Source organism: Leptonychotes weddellii, chromosome 12, assembly GCF_054177405.1.
Source record: "Leptonychotes weddellii isolate Sample4059 chromosome 12, ASM5417740v2, whole genome shotgun sequence".
NCBI lineage: Eukaryota > Metazoa > Chordata > Mammalia > Carnivora > Phocidae > Leptonychotes > Leptonychotes weddellii.
In genome coordinates, this window is record NC_138380.1 from 52,890,823 (window position 1) to 52,910,052 (window position 19,230).

At 37.2% G+C, this 19,230-nt stretch overlaps 1 protein-coding gene across 6 annotated transcripts in view; it reads left to right on the forward strand.

The window, feature by feature from the left end:
- CRPPA (CDP-L-ribitol pyrophosphorylase A) overlaps window positions 1-19,230 on the forward strand; it is a 278,958-nt gene that overhangs the window by 35,948 nt on the left and 223,780 nt on the right. For 5 of the 6 annotated variants that reach the window (XR_014139316.1, XR_014139315.1, XM_081800461.1 and 2 more), the window contains exon 3: window positions 2,183-2,332. The exons of the other annotated variant lie outside the window; for it this stretch is intronic. Coding sequence is in view for 3 of the 5 variants with exons in the window: in XM_081800461.1 (XP_081656587.1) it covers window positions 2,183-2,332 (150 nt within the window). In the remaining 2 variants the exon portion in view is untranslated. The remainder of the gene's footprint in view (window positions 1-2,182; window positions 2,333-19,230) is intronic. 6 annotated transcript variants of the gene reach the window in all.

A 19,230-nucleotide genomic window follows, 5' to 3' on the forward strand; every position in this document is an offset into this window, starting at 1 on the left:
GATTCAATTTAACTTTGGCTCCATGGCAAAGGTAGTTTTTGAGGTCAGTATTGGAAGTTTGCTCTGATTCCAGGGGGGCTGTTGCTACTTGTCTCTCTCTGTGGTTATCTCTGGTAAACTTGCTTACCAATAGTTGAGCTTTATGCTGTCTTGTAGCTACCACCTTCCTCTTAATTGCTTAGCACGGTAGTCTCCATTTCTTTTGCAAGTGCACTTAGGTTTAAACTTGGTCACAGTCAGTTATTCAAGGTGAGTTCCCTTTGGGAGAACTTGATAGTTCTGTTCTTACAGCCTGTCTCTCTCCCTGTAAAAAATCACCACACTGTTACTCAGTGGGGCATAATACCTTGTTTTTCTAAGTGACACTTCTACTTCATGAGCAGAGTGGTCCATGGAGATATTTGAAGACTCTTACCTTTTTGTTATGCTTCTCCTGGTGTGAAACCTCTGCCCTGTGTGAGATTGGGGGTTAAGGGTGTTCAGGGCCCAGTATACATTCTGTGTTTACTGTGCCTGGGGTAGATATTCCACTTGGTAGTGAAGGCTATGTAGTGGGAAGGGAGTCTCCAATCTCTTGTCCACAGTAGGCTTTAATTTAGCCTCTGTGACCTTGGGCTGAGTAGGATGGGAAATGCTAGCCCTCTGTCCTTTGAACTGGGAGATAGGGGGAGAGGAAAGCCCCATCTTTTCAGCCATACCTACTCTGAGTGGAACTTCAGTCACACTGAGCTGCGTGGATGATTAAGGAAGAAATAGATCATGACTTGAGTACCACAAGCTCTGTTTTTACCAAGTTTTAGTTGATACTCTTAAAAAATGTTTCATCTGGTGCATTCCCTTCAAGGATTTTAAATGGTTGTTGTAAAATATTTTTCACTAGTTCTTTTGCTGGAGAGAAAGTCTGCTAAAGTCCTCATGCTGACACTTTGTGACTCATTCTCTTTTTAATATATTTGCTTCATGGCCTGGTATAGAATTCCAGCATTACCTATACATAGTTGCAGTATAAATAGAACTTTTCCCTTAAAAAGCTCTCTCTATATATGTATGCATGCAAATCTGTTTCTTTTGTATTCTTCTATTGATAGGTGTCAGGCTTGACCAATTGGGTTTTCTTCTTATTTATCTTTCACCTACTTGGACGTCACTCCCTCCGTATCAGCCCTGGCGGTCTCCTCATTTTTGCTTTTATTTCTGGGCTCCAAACTTCTACTTGAGTCACTGGAAATGGTGACAGTTTATAAACTGTCTACTTGGCTCACATATTAGCTTTGATTTTCAGCCAGTCTCTGGGATTTTATAAGCTAGTTTATGGGCTATCTTGCACAGATACTGTTCTTCTCAAGATCAAATTGGCTGGCTCATCAGTTTGATGTGCTGTAATATCTATGTTTGTTATGTGGACGATAAGAACTTATGGAGGAGGTTTGGTTAATGGCCGACCACAGGAGAACTGTATTTTAAAGCCACTTCTCCAAAACAGTTGTCTGGTAATGACTTTCAAGTCTACAATGAAACACTATTAAAGATAAAGGGGATAAATTGTCAGGTATGAAGGTACCTTTGTGTAATGTTGAGATGCATCTATAGGGGCGACAGCTTTTATCAGAGCAATTAAAATCAATGGCTACTTTACCTGAGGGAATGTTGCTCTAAGATGGTTTGGAGGGAATGGTTGTTCACAGGAATTAGAGTGAGACATAAATTCATTGTTACTTAGGCTCAGTCTCATTTTGGGGATCTTTGGGAATAGATCTGTTGCCTTAATTATCTGTGTTGGAAGTAAAACTTTTGAAGGCACACTAATAAATATTGATGTGTACCATGTCCATTTTTTCCACAGTAACTCTTCTTTTACCCTTCCACCTTCTCGGAATACCCCTTGGATCTTAGCATTCTGATCTAGTATTAGATTTCAGTGGACAGTGAGCAAAAGAATTTGTGAACCTATAATGGAAAAAAGAATCCCTATCTCTTTCATGGAACTGTAATATTGAGAAAGAGGGTTTTTGATAGTGAAATACTGCTTTAAGAACCAAATCAGCACTTGTTCAAATATTTTCTTGAGGTTACTTGTTAAAGCTAGGAATACAATCTCCCCAAAATGCGAGCGGTCAGAGTTTAACTTTGAAATAGGTTCTAGGTGAAATAAATGTTAACTGGATCTCTGTTTGTTCTTTAGGCAGCAGGAGCAATTCGACCTCTTGTATCTACTGTAATCAGTCCATCTGCTGATGGTTGCTTAGACCATTCACTAGAACGTGCCAGACACAGAGCAAGTGAAATGCCACAGGCTTTTCTATTTGATGTGATCTATGAAGCCTATCAGCAGGTAAGAATCCTGATTTCTGAAAATGGCTATGTTGGGGGTCCACAAGAATACTCCTCTTTTTGGAGATTTGCTGGAAGATTCCACGTATAGTTAGACTCAAGTTAAAATTGCTAACAGTGAAGTAGAGCGGATTCACAGCTGAGTCATAGGAGAAACACATGCAGAGTTTGGGAGGATCCATGTGTATTCTTGCTTAGGTTCATATCTTCCCCTGAGGGGTCACACACAGCATCATCTTCTCCCCCACCCACCAGCAATGAAAATTTAGCAACATGTGGGTGATGGTTCTCTTCAGGGAAGCCCATTAGAGTCTGGTGTTCAAGGTGTTTATTGGGGTTGGTCACATTAGGCATCCCCTGCCTCAGCATGTACAAAAGCTTCAGATTCCCAGAAGGAAAGCAGGTGTCTAACATGAGCAATGCTGTTTATGCAAATAGTATGAGCATAGTTGAACCACACTTAATAACTGTTCACTGAGAAAACTACAAGAGCCAATTTCCCATATCCAGGTGGAAGGGTAGTCTTTCTAACCATTTAAGGCCTGTATGGTAAGTTTCTTGCGCAGCTGTAGATACTTTATCGTTTGTATTCACAAACTAACTTCTTCTAAAATCTCACATAATCGATTTGTGTTTAGAAATTTTTCTTTGTTTTTATGTTCTGAAAATGCTTTGGGACCTTTTGCTGACATTTATTGCAAATTTATGGATTAATAGTTATTGATTATTAGGTATTTTGCTTATCAGAAACTTCCCAATGAAATAAGTTAGAACTAACTCACTGTTCGGTGGATGTTAAACAATCAGTGAAGAGTTTGGAATAGATGGACTTTTAAGAAAATGAAGGTAGTGGTAATAGGAATATTGACATTTATAATACAAAAATGCCTCTTACCTTGGATAGAAGGTGGTCACATACATAATAAATTGAATGAATCTTGATTGGTTAGTTTTTTTTGACCATATTTTTTTATTGTTATGTTAATCCCCGTACATTACATCATTAGTTTTAGATGTAGTGTTCCATGATTCATTGTTTGTGCATAACACCCAGTGCTCCATGCAGAACGTGCCCTCCTCAATACCCATCACTAGGCTAACCCATCCTCCCACCTCCCTCCCCTCTAGAACCCTCAATTTGTTTTTCAGAGTCCATCATCTCTCATAGTTCATCTACCCCTCTGATTTCCCGATTGGTTAGTTTTAAAATGAGATGATGTAAATAAGAATCCATTTTAATGATATGAATAGTCTGCCATGGTTTGTACCATTTTCTTAAAATAATGAATTTGGTGTATTGGAATTTACCTGTATATGGCCATATCAATGTTAAGCTATCGTAAATTTTTTAAAATTTTATTTTATTTAAATTCAATTAACATACAGTGTATTACTAGTTTTAGGGGTAGCGTGCGGTGATTCATCAGTTGCATATCACAACCAGTGCTCATTACATCACGTGCGCTCCTTTAATGCTCCAATTTTTTTATTCAAATACTGTATTTTATAGCCTAAATGTGTAGAGTTAGACAACATCTACCTTATTTCCTGAAATTATTCATCTTTAAACACTTGGAGTTATTACCTATCATTCTTCCTAATATATTTTAGAAGAGAAATTGAATATGATCTCATGTTCTGCACGTCAGAGAAGCATTTTTCCAGTTTTTGCTGGAGAATTAAGTGCTAATGCATTGAGGTACTGTTTCTCAAAGTGTGGTTCCCAGATAACATCGGTGTGCTTTGTAACTTGTTAGAATGCAAATTCAGGGGCTCCACCTAAGACTTACTTAATTAGAAACTGTGGGAATGGGCCCCAGCAATTTGTGTCTCAACATCTCTGCCATGTGATCCTAATGCACATTGCAGTTAGGGAACCACCACCCTAAGGCATTCACTGTATGTAATGAATTAAACACTTGTACTGCATTCTTGGGAGAATTCAGAAAATAGTAACATGATGATAATTATCTGTGTTCTGTGGTTCAGATGAGGAATTCTTAATCATGGAATTGTTTTGAAGGTTTTGCTGTAAGATCTTTATTTAATTTTTTCCCAAGTTTTTATTAAAATTCCAGCTAGTTAACACATTGCACTGTTAGTTGTAGGTGTAGAATTTAGTGATTCATCACTTGCATAGAATACCTGGTGTTCATCACAGCAAGTGCCCTCCTTAACACCCATCACCTGTTTAACAACCCCCTCCAACTCCCCTCCCATAACCCTCAGTTTATTCTCCATAGTTACGAGTCTGTTTCTTGGTTTGCCTCTTTTTGTCCCCCCTATGTTCATTTGTTTCTTAAATTCCACCTATGAGTAAAATCATGGTATTTGTATTTCTCTGGCTTATTTTACTTAGCATAATACTCTCTAGCTCCATCCATGTCTTTGCAAATGGCAAGATTTCATTCTTTTTAATGGGTAATATTCCATTGTGTATATATACTACGTCTTTATCCATCAGTTGGACATCTGGGCTCTTGGCATAATTTGGCTATTGTAAATAATGCTGCTATAAACAGGGTGCATATATCCCTCTGAATTAGTATTTTTGTATTCTTTGGGTAAATATTTGGATAAATACCAGTACAAATGCTGGATCATAGGGTACTTCTGTTAACATTTGAAGAGTCTCCATACTCTTCCAGAGTGGCTGCACCAGTTTGCATTCCTATCAACAGGGTAAGAGGGTTCCCCTTTCTCCGCATCTTTGCTAACACCTGTTGTTTGCTGTGTTAATTTTAGCCATTCTGACAGGTGTGAGGTGATGTCTCATGGTAGTTTTGATTTGCATTTCCCTGATGATGAGTGATGTTGAGCATCTTCTCATGTGTCTGTTAGACCTATGTCTTTTTTGCAGCAATGTCTCCTGATGTCTTTTGCCCATTTTTAAACTGGATTATTATTATTTTTTTTTGCATGTTGAGTTTGATAAGTTCTTAATAAATCTTGGTTGCTTACCCTTAATCAGATATGTCATTTGCAAATACCGTCTCCCATTCCGTAGGTTGACTTTCAGTTTTGTTGATGGTTTCCTTTGCAGTGCAGAAGATTTTTATTTTGAAGTCCCAATGGCTTACTTTTGCTTTTATTTTTCTTGCCTCAGGAGACCTATCTAGTAAGAAATTGCTATGGTTCAGGTCAGAGAGGTTACTGCCTGTGTTCTCTGGGATTTTGATGGTTTCCTAGCTCACATTTAGGTCTTTCATCCGTTTTGAATTTATTTTAGTGTATGGTGTAAGAAAGTGATGCAGTTTCATCCTTTTGCATCTTGCTGTCCAGGTTTCCTGACACCATTTGTTTAAGAGCTTATCTTTTTTTTCCATTGGATATTCTTTCCTGCTTTGTTGAAGATTAATTGCCCATATAGTTGCAAGTTCACTTCTGAGTTTTCTGTTACGTTGCATTGATCTATCTGTCTGTTTCTGCGCCAGTACCATACTGTCTCAATCTCTACAGCTTTGTAATACAACTTGACGTCTGGAATTGTGTTGCCTCTACCTTTGCTTTCTTTTTCAAGATTGCTTTGACTATTGGGGATCTTTTGTGGTTCCATACAAATTTTAAGACTGTTGCTTCTAGCTCTGAAAAATGCTGGTGATACTATGATAGGGATTGCATTAAATGTATAGATTGCTTTGGGTAATGTGGACATTTTAACAATGTTCGTTTTCCCAGTACATGAGCATGGAATATCTTTCTGTTTTTTGACTTGCTTTCATCAGTGTTTTATAGTTTAAGAGTACAGATCTTTTATCTTTTGGTTAGCTTCATTCCTACGTATCTTACAGTTTTTGGTGTAATTGTAAATGGGATCGGTTCCTTGGTTTCTCTTTCTGCCACGTCATTATTGGTGTATAGAAACGCAATAGATTTTTGTACATTGATTTTTGTATCCTGCGACTATAATGAATTAGTGTATCAGGTCTAGCAGTTTTTTGGTAGAGTCTTCTGGGTTTTCCATACAGAGTATCATGTCATCTGCAAAGAGTGAAAATTTGACTTCTTCCTTGTTGGTTTGGATGCCTTTTATTTCTTTTTGTTATCTGATTTCTGAGGCTAGGACTTCTGGAATTATGTTAAATAACTGTAGTGAGAGTAGACATTCCTGTCTTGTTCCTGACCATAGAGGAAAAGCTCTGTTTTCCCCCAGTGAGGATGATAGTACCTGTGGGTTTTTCATATATGGTCTTTATGATATTGAGGTATGTTCCCTCTAACCCTCCTTTGTTGAGGGTTTTTATCATGAATGAATGTTGTACATTGTCAAATGCTTTTTGTACATCTACTGAGAGGGTCATATGGTTCTTAGCCTTTTATTAATGTGGTGGATCACATTGACTGATTTTTGAGTATTGAACCACTGTTGTAACCCAGGAATAAGTCCCACTTGCTTGTGGTGCATGATCCTTTTAATGTACTGTTGGATTTGATTTGCTAGTATTTTGACAATTTTTTCATCCATGTTCATTAGTGATATTGGCCTGTAGTTCTTTTTTAGTGGAGTCTCTGGTTTTGGAATGAGGGTAATGCTGGCCTCATAGAATGAGTTTGGAAGTCTTCCTTCCATTTCTGTTTTTTTTTTTTTTTTTTTTTTAATGTTTGGTAGAATTCCCCAGGGAAGCCATCTGGCCATGGACTTTTGTTTGTTGGAAGATTTTTGATTACTGATTCAATTTCTTTGCTGGTTCATGTTTTCTATTTCTTCTTGCTTCAGTTTTGGTTGTTTGTTTCTAGGAATTTACCCATTTCTTCCAGATTGTCCAATTTGCTGGGATATAATTTTCATACTACTATAATTGTTTGTATTTCTGGGGTGTTGGTTGTTATCTATCCTCTCTCATTTGTGGTTTTATTTGTGTTCTTTCTCTTTCCTTTTTGATAAGTCTGGCTAGGGTTTTATCAATTTTACTACTTTTTTTCAAAGAAGCAGCACCTGGATTCATTGTTCTATTTTTTTTATTTTCTATATCAATAATTTCTGCTCTAATCTTTATTATTTTCCCCCTTCTTCTGGCTTTAGGCTTTGTTCTTTTTCTTGCTCCTTCAGTTGTAAAGTTAGGTGGTTTGAGATTTTTCTTGTTGAGGTAGGCTTGTATTGCTGTATACTTCCCTCTTAGGATTGCTTTTGCTGTATCCCAAACGATTTGGACTGTTGTGTTTTAATATTCATTTGTTTCTGTTTTTTGTTGTTGTTTGTTTGTTGTGTATTCTTCGATTTCCTGGTTAACCTGTTCATTCTTTGGTAGCATATTGTTTAACCTGCATGTATTTGTATTCTTTCCAAATTTTTCCTAGTGTTTGACTTCAAGTTTCATAGCATTTAGGTTAGAAAAGATGCATGGTATGGTCTTAATCTTTTTGTACTTTATGGGGTCTGATTTGTGACGTAGTAGGTGATCTGTTCTGGTAGAACGTCCCATGTACACCTGAAAAGAATGTGTATTCTGGTGCTTTAGGATGAAATGTTCTAAATATATTAAGTGCAACTGGTCCAGTGTATCATTCAAACTTATTGTATCCTTGTAGATTTTCTGATTAGATGATCTGTCCATTGATGTGAGATGTTTAAGTCTCTTAGGATTATTGTATTATTAATGAGTTCCTTTATGTTTGTTACTGTTTTATATATTTGGGTGCTTGCTTGTTGGGGGCATAAATACTTACAATTGTTAGATCTTCTTATTGGATAGTCCCCTTTATTATGATACAATGTCTGTCTTCATCTTTTGTTACATTCTTTGGTTTAAAATCTAGTTTATCTGATATAAATATGGCTACTCTGGCTTTCTTTTGACATCCATTAGCATGATAAATTGTTCTCCATCCCCTCACTCTCATTCTGCATGTATCTTCAGGTCTAAAATGTGGGTCTCTGGTGGGCAGCATATAGATGGGGCTTATTTTTTTTTTTAAATTCATTCTGATACCATCTGTCTTTTCATTGGGAGTGTTTAATCTATTTACATTAAGAAAAATTGATAGGTATTTAGTGCCATTTAATACTTACTTTGTCATTGTTTCTGGAGATTTTCTGTTTCTTTCTATTCTTTGTCACTTTTGGTCTTTGTTTCCCACTCAGAGTCCCCTTTAGTACTTGTTGCAGGGCTGGTTTAGTGTTCCTGAACTCCTTTAGTTTTTGTTTGTCTGGGAAAGTCTTTATCTTGCCTTGTATTCTGAATGTAACTTTGCCAGATAGAGTATTCTTGGCTGTGGGTTTTTCCCATTCAGCGTGTTGAATATAGTGTGTCACTCCCTTCTGGTTTGCCAAGTTTCTGTGTAGAGATCTGCTGGGTAGCCTTATGGGTCTTCCCTTGTAAGTTAGGGACTTCTTTTGTCTTGTTCCTTTTAGGATTTTTTCTTTATCACTATATTTTGCAAATTTAACTACAATGTGTCTTGGTGTTGGCCTGCTTTTGTTGATTTTGATGGGAATTTTCTGTGTCCCCTGGTTTGGGTTGTCTGTTTCCTGCCCCAGATTAGGGATGTTTTCAGGTATTATTTCCTCAAATCTTCTGCTCCCTTTATCCTCTCTTCTTCTGGGACTACTATGATAGGAATGTTAATCTGTTTGATGGAGTCACTGAGTTCCCTAAGTCTACTCTCGTGATCCATAGTTAGTCTTTTTTGTTTAGCTTCATTATTGTCCATTATTCTGCCTTCTCTATCACTTACTCTTTCCTCTGCTTCTTCCATTCTTGTGCTTGTTATATCCACTATGTTGTGAATCTGTTACTGCTTTTTTCATTTCTGACTGGTTGTTTTTTAACTCTGTTTCTGTGAAGAAGGTTCTCCCTGATGCCTTACATGTTTTTCTCAAGCCTGGCAAGTATCCTTATGACTGTTGATTTAATTTCACCAGGCATATTACTTGGATCTGTTTGATTAGGTCTCTGGCTGTGACTTTTCCTTCTTCATTCTTTTGGGATAGATTCCTTGATCTTGGCACTTCTTCTAAGTCTCGGTCATCTTCTTTGTGTTAAAAAAGCCATTATATTTCTGGCTCCTGAGAGTAATAGCTTTCTGTAGAAGAGGTCATATAGTGTCCAGGGCCTCTTGCTTCAGGGAGTGTCCCTGGTGTGTGCCACATGCCCTCTGCTATTGTGCTTTGCTGCTCTATCTTTTAGGCCACTTGTCTGCAGAGGCTCTCCTTGCCTGTAGTGAGCAGTGTTTGATCTTGGTGTGAATGTGGTGTTTTTTAACTAGGTGTGCTCTGGTCTGTTTGTTAAATGAGACCTGATGGTGCTTCCACTAGGCTTGAAGCTTTGCAGAACTCTGTGGCCAGAAGACATGGTGTATGCGGGGTTTCTGCTGATCTTCAGAGGAAGGGGCCTTCTGCACTTGGACTCAGGCATACTTCTTTGAGAAAAGTAGAACAGTAGAGTATTTTTCCTGTAAGTTCTTAAGAAAATTAAACATAAATGCACACCAGGACTCTTAAATATCTGAAATTTGCTCTTGGGTTTATATAATCAGTATACATGTTTTGATTTTCACAAGATTATAAAGCAATACTGAACACTTGGGAAGAAAGTGAAAGTTAAAAAAAAAAAAATAAAGGCCATGCTTAAAGTTATAAAACAAACCCTCCCGCCCCCCCGACAAAAACCCAAACCCATCCTTACCGAAGAGTGGCTTCCTGATTTTGATCAAAATGAGTAGGTTTTAGGGGCACCTGGGTGGCTCAGTCGTTAAGCGTCTGCCTTCGGCTCAGGTCATGATCCCAGGGTCCTGGGATCGAGCCCCGCATCGGGCTCCCTGCTCAGCTGGGAGTCTGCTTCTCCCTCTCCCCCTGCTTGTGTTCCCTCTTTCTCTGTGTCTCTCTCTGTCAAATAAATTAAAAAAAAAAAAATGAGTCGGTTTTAACATGAGATAACTACATTGAAAGCAAAAACCCACCAGTTAGAATTCCTATTAAACGGACTAAAAATGTTGAATTGTTTTTCAGCTTCTGACATTTGTGGAAATGCATTAGTAAACATTGAATATATATTTGGTGCTGGAATGCAGTAGTGACTAAACAGACTATCTTTTATGAAGGTTTTATTTTCAAACATAACTTATTAAAGCTGAAATAAATTGTCAAAATTATTTCTCAGCATTTTTTTTTTTTTTTTTTTTGAAGAGAGTCCTTCCCCATGTGTATTCTTGGCTCTTTTTTCAAAAATTGACCACCTATACCTGGGTTTATTTTTAGGCTCTCTGTGTATATGTGTCTGCTTTTATGCCAGTACCATACTGCTTTGATTACTACAGCTTTGTAATACAGTTTTAAATCAGGAAGTGTATTACCTATGGCTTTGTTCTTAACACTGTTTGGGCTGTTCCAAGTCTTTTGTGGTTCTGTGCAGATTTCAGGATTGTTCTATTTCTATTAAAAATGCCGTTGGAATTCTGCTAATCTACAGACTCAATGTAATCCTTTAGGTTGTATACATATTTTGACAATAATCCTACTAATATATGAACACAGAATATTTGAACATTTGTTTTCAGATTCTTTCATCAATATCTTAAAGTTTTTGGTGTACAAAGGTTTTACCTTTTATTTCAATTTATTTCTGAGAACTTTATATTTGATATTGTAAATATTTTATTTTTTATTTTTATTTTTTTAAGATTTCATTTATTTATTTGACAGAGAGAGAGCGAGATAGCAAGAGCAGGAACACAAGCAGGGGGAGTGGGAGAGGGAGAAGCAGGCTTCCTGCCAAGCAAGGAGCTCGATGTGGGGCTTGATCCCAGGACCCTGGGATCACAACCTGAGCCAAAGGCAGATGCTTAATGACTGAGCCACCCAGGCACCCATTGTTTTTTTTTTAAATTGAGATAATTTCTAATAGTATAAAGGAAAAACTGTGTGATTTTTGTATCTGTAGCTTCAGTGAATTTGTTTACTCACATAGTTTTTTCAGAGTCTCAGGTTTCTTTATATAATACCTGCAAAGTAACAGTTTTACTTCTCAGTTTGGATGCCCTATTTCTCTGGCCTAACACTTGGCTACGACTTCCAATACTACATTGAGTGGAAGTGGCAAGATTATGGGTATCCTTGTTTTGTTCCTCAATTTGGGAGAAAGAGCTTTCAAATCATGACAGAGTAATGTTGTTAGCTGTGGGCTGGTCATATATTGGCTTATATTATGTTGAGATATGTTCCCTCTGTACCTACTTGGAGAGTTTTTAATCATGAAAGGATGTTCAATTTTGTCAAATGCTTTTTCTGTATCTATTGAGGATCATTTTTTTTTTATCCTTAATTTTCTTAATGTGTTATACAACACTGTTGCCCCCCCCCCATACATTGAACCATTCTTGCCTTTATGGGATAAATCTCACTCGATCATGGTGTATGATACTTTAATGTATTGTTGAATTTGGTTTGCTAATACTTGGAGGATTTTTGCATTTGTGTTTGTCATGGATATTGGTGTGTAATTCTAGAGTTCTTGTTTAGTTTTGATGTGAAGGTAATGCTGGCCTTACAAAATAAGATTGGAGGTATTCCCTCCTGTTTTTTAGAGTTTGAGGAGGATTGGCATTAATCATTAAAGTATTAAGTAAAATTATCCACTGAAGCCATCAGGTTCTGGACTTGGGTTTGTGATCTTTTTGATTACTGACGGATTCTCCTTACTGGTAATCATTCTGTTAAGATTTTCCATTTCTGATTTAGTCATGGATAAATTCCTAGAAATATACAACCTACCATTTCTTTTAGGTTGTACCATTTATTGGCATATAATTGTTCAGGGCAATGATCTTTGGTAGTTTTGTTATCACTCACAGTATTAGGTATTTTGCTTACAATTGAGACTTCTCTTTTCTTGGTAAGTCTAGCTAAAGGTTTGTCTATTCTACTTATTTTTTTCAAAAAACCAGCTCTTGCATTGATCTTTTTCTATTGTCTGTATACCCTATTTCACTTAATTCTACTCTGATCTTATTCCTTTAAACCTTGAGCAACTGTTTCTCTTTTTCCTTGAGGTGTAAAGTTAAGTAATTGTTCTTGTTTCCTTTTTTAAAAAACTTTATTTTTTCTTCTTGTTTTTTAATGTAGGGACTTATCACTATAAACTTTCCTCTTAGAACTGGTTTGGCTATATCCTCTAAGTTGTGATATGTAAAAAATTGCTGGATTTGCTATGGTCCTTTGGGACTGATGAATATGTGCCCTGTTGGCTATCAGAGCTCCTAGGTATTTTGGGGTCCCATCTGAAGAAGCAGCTGCAAAATTTTGGGCACCTAAATATGTGTACAAGCTTCTTCCAGGGAGATACTGGTGACTATTTTATTGTCGAAGCAGTCTAGAGGGTGCGAATGAGGGAAATGTCTACTGGCTTCCCAGTCTACAGAGAAGAGTAGCCAGCTTCTAAGTGTGCTATATTACTAGCCAGATCCTCCTTAGGCATAGCCTGTGAAGTTTGCAGTTAATTCCTTTTTTCCATCTTCCTTGAAATGAGTCCTTTTCTTTCTGTTTTGTTTGATCCCTACAGGGATAGCTGCAGTTGGTGCTTACATGTACATGCCTGTTGAAAAAACTGCTGTTCAATTTGCTGTAATGTAGTGTTCTGGGTCTTGTGACTACAAGCTTAATAGATGTTCAGAGTTTGATGACTTAGGATCCTGTATGTCAGATGGGGGTCTTAAAGATTTGTGATACAAACTCTTTGATCATTAGGGAGAAGTTGTGAGTTGGGAGTGTCCTCCTGATTGTATGATGCTGTGCTGGGTTGACCGTAGTTTAGGATTAGTTTCCAACTTCTCTGACTCTTTTGATGTAGGCATTTTTCTCACTTGACAAGTGTGTAGAAGTCACTTAGCTGGGTTCTAGATAGTTTTCAAATTAAATTGCGTCTGGTGTGGCTGTGCATTTGGTACATCTGTGGGAGGAGGGAAATTCAGGAGTCTATGTTGCTGTCCTGTTTGACTCCCTCTGTGAGGATTGCATTCTAATGGGGGAGAGTCTGATCTTTCTGCCTTCCTCTTAAAAGACTCTCAGTGTCAGGCCCACCAGGGTAATCCATGACAGTCTCCCCATCTCACAATCATTAATTGGGTCATACCTGCAAAGGCCCTTTGACATAACAGTTAATGTACTCAGATTATGGGAAATAGGACACCGACATATTGGAGGGGCCTTACTCTACCACAGGAGATAAGGAGGAATTAGCTAAGAGGATACAAGAGAGGTTGACCATAGGGTAATGTAACAGAAGCCTAGAGAGAAACATGTTTCAAAATTGAGCATTTGTAGTAATTGCTGCATATTGGTTTAAAAAATAGAAATGATCATAAGCCTTGGCAGTGTGAGCTGACCACTGTTGGGGGACCATGGTCAATATGGAAACCTGTGTGGATTTGATTTACTAAAGAAAAGGAGGGCCTCCCTTTGGAGAAGCTTCCATGAATATTGAGCAGAGAAACAGATGGGGTGGCTGAAGGAGGTGATAGCTTAATTAAAATGGATGATGTAACATACTGATATTCTGATGGAATGATTTAGTAGAGGGGAGCAAAAAGTGATGCCATATTGAGAGGTGATAGGGTATAGCGTATTAATGGTTTTGGAATTGATTTTTGAACAGGATAATGGATAAGTCATCCACACAGATAGGAAGGAATAGTAAGTATGTGTGTAAAGTTGTAAATAGATTTGGTGAGAGGCTGTGAAGTTTGTCTACTCTTTGTTTTTTATTGCCCTACTGATACAGGGAGTGAATCATCAGCTAATAGGGAGGTGGGTGAGATGTGAAGGCTTGAGGAAAGAGAAGGTTGGGAATGGTAATTACTTGCTTTTACTCTCTTCTATTTAGCCTAAAATACAGAAAATTAGCCCAAAGGAAAAAAAATCTGTTTTCCAGGGCTATTTATGGGCATTTCTGGAATAATGACTAAAAACTTGGCTTAAAAAAAAAAAAAACAAAGAAGACCTTTTTTATCCAGGGTTTAATTTGTCTGTGTGGAACTCCTGTAGAGAATGCATAGTATTACCCATTTATGGGGAGTTGAGCAAAAATTGGGCTGTTATTAAGGTCATAAAAAATTCAAATACGTAGAAGAAAATCTCTTAATAGGATATGAAAAAAAATGGAAGATAGGAAGGTTGAGGTTATAGATGACTTTCTTAATTAAATGGTACTAAGAGATCATAGGTGTCCAGATGACATTGTGTATGTCTACCTCTGGCCTGTTACTTCCCCCACCATTTCTGCTGTCTGCTCTCCTTCATTCTCTCATTTGAGTTTCCTCCTTTCTGGAACTTGACTTTCTCCTACCTTGCTACATGTCCTTCAGATAATGCCTAACTTACCACTTAGACAATCCTTTTCTGTCCCCCTCCATTCCCCTACCTACAACTAGATTAGGTCAACTCCCTACAGGTTTCCTAGTGCCCTATTGTTTGGTTTTTCCTGCCCAGCACCAAAATTAAAATGGGAAAAATTACCTTGGAATTGGTGTATAAAATGTCTAACTCCCCTGCTAGACTGAGTCCTGGGAAGTTACTGAGTTAATAGCAACCTGCCTGGTATATTAGTCCCAAGTAAGTATTTTTTTGAACAAAAAGGATATCCAAGAGTGTATGTGCATATAAATATACCAAAAAAAAGCCTATGTACTGGTTCTTCTAGGCCACTTTGTCTAGGTATGAACAATGTTCCCATTGTTGATTTACGTCCCTGTGCAAATGTGACCACCTAAGAAGCCTTCACTGATAATCTTAAGTAAAATAACCTTCTCTATCATATTCCTTGATTCTGTTTTAGTTTTCCTTATCAGATACCACTATTTTACATAATTGTATTTTTGGTAAGTACTTGTGGCTTCCTGATGATGGTATGTCAGTTCCAGGAGTTCAGGGTCTTTGTCTTGTAGCACATGGAAGACTTCATGGCTTGCACTAGATTCTTAATACTGTCCAATGAAAGAATTTCATACACATACCTATGTAGATACCTAATACTAGGTATGTTGATACTAATGTAAATTATGAGTTGAGCATGGGGATAATATATATGTACGTATTTGTATATTTATAAATGCTTCCTGAAACCTTTAAGAAATTCATTTGAAAATATGAGAAATATGGGTGAATATTTGTCTAAAGTTGGTGATTGGCAATATTTTTGTAAATATGAGCTTCTCATGCTGTGTTTCTAGAAATCAAATAGCAGACATTTGTTAAGAACTTTAAAGGTCACCTAAAGTTGTGTTTTTGGAAACTGCAGTGGAGCATGAAAATACTCATGATTGGATATTGATGGGATAGGGTATAAAGTTGTATTGACTACATATGGTACATATTTATACTTACGTCTAAATGTAGGTGCCTGTCAGTATGTAAAATTAAAAAACTAGTTGTACATATGAATACTGAAATGTGTGTGTCTGGACTGATAATAACTTACAGCTCATTAAGTGACAAGTGTGAGAGAATTAAGATAAATATTTGTATATTTGATTTTTACTTTTCCATGTAACTAGGTGTTTACTCTTGGTTCTTAAGTTCCTAAAATCTATTTCTTAGGAGTATTTAGTGACAAATTAGGAAGTTGCTAAAGGAAAAAAACTGGTAACTTGAACAAAGAAATTCAGTAGTAAATGATGCTGTCTCTAGGAATATGATGAAAATTTCAGATTGGTCCAGAGAATTCTTACTAGGTAATATGAAATATTTTTCTGCAGCTTTATGAAATAGATTTTCCTACTAAGGAGCTTTTCAAACTGCATAAATCCATTTCTTGAGAAATGGTGTAGATCATATTCTGAAATGATACACAAACTATATTTTAAAATCTCTTTACAGACCTGGCCTTATTCCTAACAGTCCAGCTTTTATGTTTTCAGAGAATTTTATTTTATTTTGAGAGAATTTTAGAAGGTAATTTGTTTTCATGAATACATACATACATGAAGTACATAGAGGACTCAACCAGTGACAGGTGTTCTCTGTGGTAATATGTACTTTTTGCATCCTAGATTTTACTGTGGAGACAGTTAATATTCAAATATTCTTATAATGGAGATTGAAAATCTATATTATATTAAAAAGTGCTTGTTTATTGTGAAAGGGTAAAAATGCCTTTAAGGAAAAAAATCAAACCCTCAATAGGAAAAAAAAAACAAAAAAAACCCTCTCACTTATGTCTTTAAGTCTTTAAGTACAGGAATATAATGACCATAAAATTAAGGGAATAAAACAGGAATTTCCTGTTGTAATACATATCCTGTACACACACCAAATGCAAAAGAATAAATAAGAACTATATCTTATACTAAGTGCTAATGAATGTGGGCTTTAAATGCTGACTTGACAAGAAACTTACCAAGAAGACAGAATTAAGGGGTGCCTGGGTGGCTCAGATGGTTAAGCGTCTGCCTTCGGCTCAGGTCATGATCCCAGGGTCCTGGAATCGAGTCCCACATCGGGCTCTCTGCTCCTTGGGAGCCTGCTTCTCCCTCTGCCTCTCTCTCTCTGTGTCTCTCACGAATAAATAAATAAAATCTTAAAAAAAAAAAAAAAAAAAAAAAGATATTCCCAGGGTCTTCCTTTAAAAAAAAAAAAAAGACGACAGAATTAAGAGTGTCTTTTCTTCATATCCACAAGCACTGGAATTTTCAGAAGTTTTACTGCTATTTTTAGAGTTGCCCATTTGTTATCCCTTATCTCTAGTGTGCTAAAGGAGGGGGCCCTTGATGGATGTTGACTTGGTCCTGGATTGAAGTAAGAGGTGATCAGGAAGAGCCTCAGAATGAAGAGTCTCCGAAGAAACTGCACGTTACAAGGGGTTTTGAAAGGAAAAGTAGGAAGGGATAAGAGAATGGCATAAATTGTTTAACAAATGGAAAACTGAGGAAGGGATAGAAATTAAAAGATCCTAAAGGGGAAGAGTGTGTGAAAGACTAAAGAAAATAGGAAGAAACGTGAGTTGGAAGGAAAGGATCTAAAGATGAAGCTTGTGGAGTTGGAAGGAGCTGACTTGTTCCCTGAGAATAGCTGCTGACCATCAGTTTGCCTCATGAGTGTTCACTGTAAACCACAGTAGCAAGTTGCACCTCTCCATTACTAGTAAAACCATGATCTGTGCAGTATTTATAGTGCTCAAGATAATTCTGCTGTGTTGGGAGAGTTACCAAACACTTTTCAAAGTTCTGCTTCTCCCCATTTGTTTAATTTCTCCTGATTTGTTTCTCTCCTTCCCACTTCTATTTTTTTCTTCTACCGTTTCTTCTAGGTAGGCTCATATATGCCTTGTCATCTTTCTGGTCCCATTTTGGGCAGCTTCTAAAGTGTTGGAAAAAGTATTGTGACCTTCTCTGGGACCTCCTTTGAGAAGAATAATCTCCTACATCCAGAAAATAATTTCTTAGATGTTAGCCGGCAGCTAATTTTTCTCCCTTCCTTTTTATATATGGAGACCAGTGTATAGATGACAGCTACATGAACTTGCTTTTTTCCTTTATCTTCCTTTGATTTAAAACTGCTGCATCAAATTTTAACTGGTAAATATCTTGCTTTAGCTCTTACTATCTTAAATGTCGACCTTGGGGGTAAGGGGGGAATCTCATGACAATTTGTCTCCTGCTGTCCTTGCCCACCTTTATTAATGTTTCACATCAGTAAGCACCCCCAAATGATCTTTATAACCTGCCAGTCTGTCCATGTTGGTCCACAGCTTGAGGACTTGATGTGGCCCTCGATGGCCACAGCATAAAGTACCAGCTCCTTGAGATAATAAGCTTCCAAGACAAACAAAAACTAAAGGAATTTGCAAACACAAAACCAACCCTACAATAAATATTGAAAGGGGTCCTCCAAGCAAAGAGAGAGCCTAAAAGTAACGTAGACCTGAAAGGAACACAGACGATATACAGTAACAGTCACCTTACAGGCAATACAATGGCTCTAAATTCCTATCTTTTAATAGTTACCCTGAATATAAATGGGCTAAATGCCCCAATCAAAAGACACAGGCTATCAGATTGGATTAAAAAACAAGACCCATCGATATGCTGTCTGCAAGAGACTCATTTTAGACCCCAAAACACCTCCAGATTGAAAGTGAGGGGCTGGAAAATCATTTACCATGCTAATGGACACCAAAGGAAAGCTGGGATGGCAGTCCTTATATCAGACAAATTAGATTTTAAACCAAAAACTATAATAAGAGATGAGGAAGGACACTATATCCTACTTAAAGGGTCTACCCACAAGATGATCTAACAATTGTAAATATCTATGCCCCTAACACAGGAGCAGCCAATTATATAAGCCAATTAATAACAAAACCAAAGAAACATATTGACAATGATACAGTAATAGTAGGGGACTTTAACACCCACCTCACTGAAATGGACAGGTCATCTAAGCAAAAGATCAACAAGGAAATAAAGACTTTAAATGACACACTGGACCAAATGGACTTCACAGATATATTCAGAACATTCCATCCTAAAGCAACAGAATACACATTCTTCTGTAGTGCCCATGGAACATTCTCCTGAATAGATCACATCCTAGGTCACAAATCAGGTCTCCACTGGTACCAAAAGATTGAGATCATTCCCTGCGTATTTTGAGATCATTCCCTGCGTATTTTCAGACCACAATGCTTTGAAACTAGAACTCAATCACATGAGGAAAGTCTGAAAGAACTCAAACTCATGGAGGCTAAAGAGCATCCTACTAAAGAATGAATGGGTCAACCACGAAATTAAAGAAGAATTAAAAAAATTCATGGAAACCAATGAAAAGGAAAACACAACTGTTCAGAATCTTTGGGTTGCAGCAAAGGCTGTCCTAAGAGGAAAGTATATAGCAATACAAGCCTTTCTCAAGAAACAAGAAAGGTCTCAATACACAACCTAACCCTACACCTAAAGGAGCTGGAGACAGAA